We start from the raw sequence: 8,152 nt of genomic DNA, 5'->3' as shown, positions 1-8,152 counted from the left end.
TATTTAATCCATAAATACTGGTGTGTGGTGATTATTGCGCTGTTAGCTAACATTGGCGCTCTTTGGCTGTTAACTTAACAGCTGAAAAGAGAGGCATAACATTTTTCTGTTAGGAATTACAGCAGTTGCTTTTTGCCGTGTTTAAAAAAGTTTATTAAAAAATTGCTAACGGAGAATGGTACCCATTTTAAATGCATATTAATTTTAATATATTTACAAATGTGCACAATTATAAAAACTAAACGAATCTGTCTGGTGAACAATTCAAATTTCAAGCAGTGTGTTTTCAGTGTGGCCAAATGAAAATAAATACAACACTCTTTGAATGTTGATTTAGCACCTGAAGAGTTAGGAATGTGCCCGCTGTCTGTAGTTTAACAGCTGCCACGCTACAGAGAAGGAATTACAGAGAAGAGACCGGGAGCGTGAGAGAGATTGACAAAGAGCGCTTTGCCAGTGCTGTAAAGCATGTGCTAAAATCAGTATGTTGCTAGCTGCCAGCAATTTCAGAGTATTTATTTTTTTATATATATTTTGTACACAGCCCAAGCAGCTACACTACCTGAGATAATAACGCAACCCAAAAAAATGTCGGCATCCAATCAATGGGAAGTCGTCTCCAAGTCGCGTAAACAAAAGAATCTAGAAAAGAAATTGAGCGCCCATACGGAACAGAAGAGAATTGCCGCCCAGCTGCCAAAACTGGAAGAGCTGTGTATGTTAAATACAGTTATTAATTACTTTCGCACAGCTTAACATTATTTTCTGTCTCGCTCCTTATGTGCAGTGCCAGCGCAACAGTATATGAATTTATTCGGCAACAGCAACAATGGCAGCAACAATAATATTAATAAAGCTTCGCCAACCAAATCCACTTCCAGCAATGCATCTGGTTCTGGAAAAAGTAAAACTGCTAAAACAACAACAGCAGCACCAGCAGATGCTGCTAAGAAGCAGTCAAAGTCGACGTCGACGGCGAAACCTAAAACGCTGGAACAGGCCATAAAAAAAATAACACCCGATGATTTTATGGCACAGCTGGCACAGATCAAAATCAGCTGTCCCGGCTCCGAGCTGCGCTGGCTGAGCAGTGTAAGTTTGATGCCCGAAACACCCTGTGCATACTTAAAATAAGCCCGTCTACTGTTACTGTTATTGAATTATCTTGTGCTTGACAGATGGCCAGCTATTTGAACGGAATTATTTGCCTTGATAGCGATCCCACTTTTTCCGGCCGTAGTGCCCAATATCCGTGCAATTTGGCTAGTCCGGCTTTGAAACAAGCCATTTTGGAATTTTTACGTAGTGTTGGTGAAACGAATTTGGAATATTTCTTTTACTCGCTGCTCGATAGCATGGCAACAGAACTGAATGCGGGGCAGCATGTTGCTGGCTATAAGTTTGTGTTGCAGCTAATTGGGCAACATTGGCCCAACATCTGTTCACGCAACATGGCAAAGACGGCAATGTTGCGGAACTCGTATCAGAACCGGAGCAACATTTGCCTCAGTATCCTCTGGGCCATTGGACAGGGTGGCCATCAATCGCTGACGGAGGGCGTCAAAGTCTGGCAGAATCTGATGTTGCCCAATTTGGAGCTGAAGAATTTCAGCAAATTTGTTGTGGAGTACATTGAACGTGTGCTGAATGCAGCCATAACTCTTAATCGTAAATCGGATACGTTGTTAATTAATCAGCAGGAATTTTTTGCTTGCTTTTATTCACTTAATGCCACATATAACAATTTTCCGAAGGAGCTGCAGTCGAGTCTTAAGCGTAGCGCCAATTTATTGCTGGTGAGTACAGCCTATCGATAACAATTACACATATCGATTAATCGACTACAACCTGTTTACAGCAACGTTACATAGCCAGCCCTGTTAAGCATGCGAACATTTTCCTTACGCTGTTGCGTGATCTTAATAGCAATCAGAAGCAACGCACGGAAGTCGATGGCTGCGTCAGCTGTTTACTGAGCAGCGGCGCCGATGACTGCTTTAAAGTGTGGCGCATGAACTACAAGAAACAGCAGTTGCCCAGTCTGCTGTTATTGCAGGCAATCGGTAATTCTATTAATCTGTTATACTCAACAGTTGTGCAACAGTTTTGTTCTATTACGTTTACAGATGACAATTGGACTGAATCCACCAAAACGTTAGCGGAATCGCAATCGTATCATGCATTTTTGTACGACATTCACAATTTAAATGTCGAATTGCAAGCGAGCAAACGTAAAGAGACTTATATCGATGATCTGCAAGCTGTTCTTAAGGCAAGTATACATATTACATTTTTCACTCTGCTTTACGTCGCACTGCGTGCTCCACCGCTTACATTAAGAACTGGTCACACTCCCAGCAGCTGTTTGTGCGAGCGCAACTTGTGAATGGCATGGACGCCATTGTGTGTACACGTTGCGCGCTGATTGTCAGTTCATTGCAAGTAGCTGCACAACAAAAAAGTATTTTTCAACGCCTATAATTAAAAAAAGCAAAAAAAGATAGAATAAGAGTTTGAAATAGTTTCTAATTGGAACTACAATTGTGTTCACAAAAATATTACGCGCCAATTGAAGAGAGAAAGAAAGGAAAAATGGAGAGGCTGCTGCGACGCATTTTGCCGGGCGCTGAATTATTTCTCCTTTCTTTTTTATCTAATTTGCAGCGCAAAGTGCGTTTATTGTGTGTGTGTTTCTATAACTGTGTGAATTTTTGCCTATGGCGTTGCCATGCGGGCTGACGACTTTTATTTGCCGCTTATTTATGTGTGTGTGAGCTGCGCTTATCGCACACAGCACAAGCAGCTTTTTATGATCATCTAACGTCACTTTTGGCTTTACGGATGATGTGTTCTAGCTGCGATTGGTTGTTTGAGCTTGCTCAACCCCCCCTCCACTCCCCCATCTTTTTCTCTATCTCGCTCTGCTGCAGCACACCCTTGTTGATTGTGCGCACCGAGAAAAAACATAACGGTGGTGGTGCCATTCCATTTTGGCGATAACAAATGTCAAGCGTACCAAGCAGAAGAAGAAGATGAGGCCTGACTCTGCATTTGACCACTGCACACGTCACAAATTCCCCATGGCGACAGACAGCAGCCGCAGCCGAAGAAGCAACATGAAAGAAACTCTGGCAAACAGAATTTTTTTCTTGTAGTCTTGTTGGCTATTTTCTCTTTGCTATTAATGCTGCAACACGTGGCGTCTTCAACGTTGGCTTATTGCTCTCTGTTAATTTTTCATCGTTTTCACACTTTTTTTTGCCTCTGCTACGTTGTCAACAATTTCCAAACACGTTTTCTTCATTTTCACGTCAAACAAAAAAAAGAAAATAATTGCAGTTCATTCAACTGGTTTGATTATCAACAGTTGCTATTACATATGTATGTGTATGTGTGTATGTCATGTGTGTAAGTACAGTGGTCACTCCCAAATTGGAAGTCAGCAGTTAGAAAGTGGAACTTTTGTTTTTTAATATTGATATTCATAAATTATAAATATAATTTAACGTTGTAATTTTGACATTTTTTGCTGCAGTTTCAAATAGCGAGTAACCACTGTAGCTCTGTTAGTGTTAGGTGATTGTTTTGTGTTTGCTTTGAAAGTTGATCAAATTGGCACGCTCTCATTCTACCTCCATCTGCCTCTCTCTAACTCTGCTTTGGTGTCCAGCTGATGACGCGTCATCAAAATTGTTAGTGCCCTTGTGACGTATGCAGCTGCTGCCGTCGCTACCTCTGCTCGCTGTTCGCTGCTGTTATTTTTGCGCGCCTTTTGCCCATTGCCTGCTCATTCGTGTTAGTGTGTTTTACTTGACTACGTGTAGGAATCTGTCTGTCTGCGTGAATTACTTTAATTGTCTCTCCTACTCGCTCTCTCTTCTACTCTGACTGACCGATGACTTTGCTAAGCTCTTCTTTAATTGCGACTCGGTGACAGAATTGAAGAAGCATTTAAGCTGGTTCTCCCTCGCTCGCACTCTATTGCAATTTTATTTTGTTTCTAAACAGCAGTTTTTGAAGTACTCGCAGTTGTGCAAGAAGTTTAGTTGAAATTATAAAAGCAAAAAATCACATAAATATGGCTCAGGTTAAACCGAAACAAAGCAAACAGGGCAAACAAGCGCCTGCTGCCAAAAAGGTAATTAAAAAAAGAAAAATACCCCCACTCTATTTTTAACAGAGCTTTTAATAAACGTTGACTTAATATTATGTTATTCTCTCTCTCTTTGTGTGTCTTTCACACGCATGCTGCAGACGGTGCAGGAGAAGAGCAGCGCACAACAGAAAAAGAATAAACAGAACGCAACGCAAAAGAAGAAATGCGGTTGCTGTAAATGGACGCTGGGCAGCATTTTCATTATAGCTTTGATTGCTGGCGCCCTCTGCTACGACACCGAGGTGAATGGCAAGGGCATTTTTGAGAAATCAGCCACGGGCAAAGTGTTGAAAAATGCCGGCATGTTGCCCCATGTGCAACGCGGCTGGTATGCCACAATGTCGGCAAGTGCACGCGGCTACAAGTGGGCCGAGCAGCATGTGCCCCCCTATGCCGAACCGGCCATCCAAACCAGCGTCAATGTGTGGAAAGTGTTGCGCAATGCCGGCTGCACAGTTTGCACGCACAGCCTCAACTGGTGGCGCACCAGGTGGCCAGCGGTTGCCAAAACGGTGAGTTTCACTTTACAGCGGAGGTTGAAATCTGACGATTATCTGTCAAGCAACTGTTAAGCGGCTGTTAAACGGTTACTGTTATATTTTGATCGAGGCGAAGGATTTTTTTATTGACAGTTTTTGTTTGTTTATTATATATATTTTTATTATATTATATATATCATTTTACATATTTCTAATTTTATATATTCTTAATATAAATGATATATATTTTGTTATTTAATTCTTAAGTTTATATAGTTTGTCAATTTGTTAGTTGCTTTGGAATATTGTAGAAATTAAATTAATTTATTAAATTGTTACTAGGACTGGTGCCTCAACATAGAGATCAAATGCTGCTGACATCATTCTCGCAGCGGTTGCTTTTTTCTTTGTTATTTTTGGGAAAGTTATGTTGATGGCTTATGAGCTCTTTGTTAACCGGTTTTATCAGCAGTTTTAACAATAATTCTAACAATATTTCTAATATTTTGTCTCTCTTTTGCCCTCTTCCCTCTGTTCTCTTGTAGATCGATCAATATGTGCCCAATTTCTCGCATAAACTGGAGGCCATTGCCGATGGCGCCAAGGATTTGGCAGTCAGCAGCTACGACAAGTCCGCAACGATCATCAAGGAGAAGGTGCTGGTGTAAGTAGAGAAATATAAATATATATATATATATAGATTATCAATGCACAGTTATGGTCCAAAATAGCAACTATATATCTAAGCAAGTGTAGCAACTTTAAAATGAGAGAAGAAATGAAAAAAAGTGTTTTGTTTCAGGAAGTAATTCAAAAGTTCATTATTTATTTACAGATATATTATGTTAGGTGAGCCAAGACGGTGGTTGTCTGTAGGCTTGGATTCTTCTCAATTTCTTTTAATTAGTGGGGAGACCGTATCAAATATTAATGCAGCCAGTTTCAGCTTATAATCAAATTTAAACGCTAAATTTAATTGTTGATTGAAGCATATCTACGCCTAGCATCTTATTCTTTAGTTAATTGTTTTATATTCAGTTATATTCAAAGGTTACTTTGAATGCTTTAGTGGAGAGAGTTCGATGGGAAAATAACCTGAACCCAGCTGTTATATATAATATTGTTTAGGAACAGTTTCACAAAACCCCAAACTGAAATCAATATACAAATTATTAGACTTGTTCGTAGTAATTTGTTTAACGAAATCTGTGTATCTTAACCAATCTTTTGCTTCATGCTGTGCTATTTAGACCTATTGTGCCCCATTTTGAGTCTTTAATTGCTGCAGGAATGCCAGAATTTGTGTCGGGCTGAGGTATTTCTATGTGCTCCGAGTTTAAATTACGTTTCTCAAGGATACTGCATCTTTCAAAATTCATGAAATGGTTTATATTAGTATAAACGTGTTTTGGACTGCAAATGTGTTTTGTTATATTTTATAATTTTAACTATATTTTAATCGATATTTATATTCCCCCCCTCGCCCCTTGCAGTGGTCGCTTCTCCCCGGAGAACATTAACCAGGCGCTGAATCAGACGCGCAATGTTGCATTGGAATATTACAATCAGTTCCACAAAAAGGTCGATGCATATGCCAAGCTCAAATGATTTTAAGCGTCTGGCACGTTTAATCCAACATCCAACAAACAAGAGCAGCATCCACTACAACAACAACAACAATAACAGCAGCAACAACAACAGTAGCAACAAACAAACAACAAATAAACAAAATGCGTCTTAGTCAAAGCGAAGAAGAAATAAACCCAAAAAACTCGAGAAGCATATTTCCATTTTTTTGGCATAATTAGTCAAAAAAAAAAGAAAAAAAAACAGCAAACGTTGCAAAAACACACATAAACAACACAAAAACAACAACAAAAATCAGCCCGTTTGCTGTACTTAAAAAAAAAACTAAAAAAAAAGTAATAATTAAATATACATTTACAATTAGTAAATTTAAACACATAATCAACAGTTTAGTTGTGTAAAAAAATGCAAGAAAGAAAGAACGATAAACTAAAGAAAGAATTGTATATTTTGTAAATGAGCTCGCGAAAAACTGTTGTACATTTTTCCGGGGGGCAATTTGCCGAGGGGGCTTTGAGGAAAATGCGGAAAACTTTTTGTTTTTATGGAACGCGTCGCGAGTTTCGATCGATCAACGAATTTGTTTCACACACATTTCTCACACACATTTTTTTAAATATGTAGTTCGTCTCAAAAAACATTCAAGAACTTTTCGAAAATTTCCCTCAAATTTATTTTGCGCGCGCAACGAAATAAGTTAAGTTAAAGAGAGAAAAACTAATATAAAATCAAGTCAACAACTAACATTTCCAATTGCATTTCAGAGCAACAAAAACAGCATAAATTAATTTTTATAATTAAAAACAAAATACTATTCAAACTACTTAAATGTTTAAACTTTAAAGGTTTCTTTTTAAATGTTTACATCATTATATATTATGTAGTTTAATTGTGTGCATGCCAATTTTTAAGCATTTTCTCCAAAAGACTTTCAAGTTAAACAGTGTGTGTTAGGTCAGCTATATATTTATATACACATATATATATACAAACATATTTCTCAATTGTGTATTTCAGTTTCGAATTCCATTTGTAAGTTAACGTATTGAAGGATTTTTGCATTAATAAACGTTGAAGTAAATGAAAATTGCCCGTTTTGGTTTTATGTTATGTTAACTGTGAACAGTTGACTGTTAATGAAGTAAAGGAAATTGCCAATGTTAACTACCAGCAGTTAACTGCTGAGCTTAATGTTGATTGAATGAAGTAAGGAAAATTTGCACTGTTAACTACATGAAGTTAACTGCCAAGCTTTATGTTAATGTAGTACGTACAACAATCATTGGAAGCTTTTGGGATATTTTAGTACACGTGTTTTGGCGAGGGGTATGATGTAAAATTAACTGTTAACAGTAATGTTAACTGGAAAATGAACATAAACAGCAGTCAATGTTATCTAAATGAGGTAAGAAAGGGGCAATAATTGCCAGAATAACTAATAAAAACATTTAATGGATAAATTTAAGATAGTAGCAGTCTTTCGAGGGAACAATTTTTTGATTCATTTGTTTAATGATTAATTTAATGATTAATTGTGATTAATTAATTAATTTATCTTTCAAATGTAACGGCCAATCCTTATTAGTCTAACATCATTGATAATATTACATAGTTTTAAAAGCAGGACTATAAGCATTGCCGGCTAATACACCAAGGAATTATCAACAGTTGCAGTAATCATAAACAGAACTTCAGTTCCTTAACAGCTTTATTAAATAACATATTCCCTATGAAAGAATCATAGCAGAAGGTCCTGTACAAAGTGCCGCTAGTAACATAGACCATTGTGTTTAGGAATTACAAGCTAACATAAGAAGGATTTTTCAACAACAGTTGCACGTCATAAGTAATGTCTTAACATACTGCTTTAAATAACATAATTCCTGTGAAATAGTAATAACGGCAATTTTTGTGTACAGCGCTGCTAATA

General features: G+C 37.7%; 1 protein-coding gene across 4 annotated transcripts; it reads left to right on the top strand.

Moving 5' to 3' along the window:
• Positions 1 to 558: 558 nt before the first annotated feature.
• Positions 559 to 7,309, top strand: LOC6562479 (transmembrane protein 214). 4 transcript variants are annotated; one of them, XM_001989329.3, is made up of 8 exons: positions 559 to 715; positions 788 to 1,092; positions 1,179 to 1,796; positions 1,859 to 2,063; positions 2,127 to 2,272; positions 4,255 to 4,668; positions 5,181 to 5,299; positions 6,129 to 7,309. In XM_001989329.3, the coding sequence occupies exons 1-8, from the start codon at positions 589 to 591 to the stop codon at positions 6,241 to 6,243; spliced, it is 2,049 nt and encodes a 682-aa protein (XP_001989365.2). In that variant the 5' UTR covers positions 559 to 588; the 3' UTR covers positions 6,244 to 7,309. The 4 variants fall into 4 exon arrangements, with proteins under 4 accessions (XP_001989365.2, XP_032591951.1, XP_032591950.1 ...); XM_032736060.1 differs by lacking the exons at positions 559 to 715; positions 788 to 1,092; positions 1,179 to 1,796; positions 1,859 to 2,063; positions 2,127 to 2,272 and adding exons at positions 2,406 to 2,461; positions 4,012 to 4,138; XM_032736059.1 differs by lacking the exons at positions 559 to 715; positions 788 to 1,092; positions 1,179 to 1,796; positions 1,859 to 2,063; positions 2,127 to 2,272 and adding exons at positions 2,406 to 2,461; positions 4,009 to 4,138.
• The last annotated feature ends 843 nt before the right edge of the window (positions 7,310 to 8,152 follow it).

This window comes from Drosophila grimshawi, unplaced genomic scaffold (assembly GCF_018153295.1).
Source record: "Drosophila grimshawi isolate 15287-2541.00 unplaced genomic scaffold, ASM1815329v1 contig_1377, whole genome shotgun sequence".
Lineage (NCBI taxonomy): Eukaryota > Metazoa > Arthropoda > Insecta > Diptera > Drosophilidae > Drosophila > Drosophila grimshawi.
This window is presented reverse-complemented; position numbering and strand designations above follow the sequence as displayed.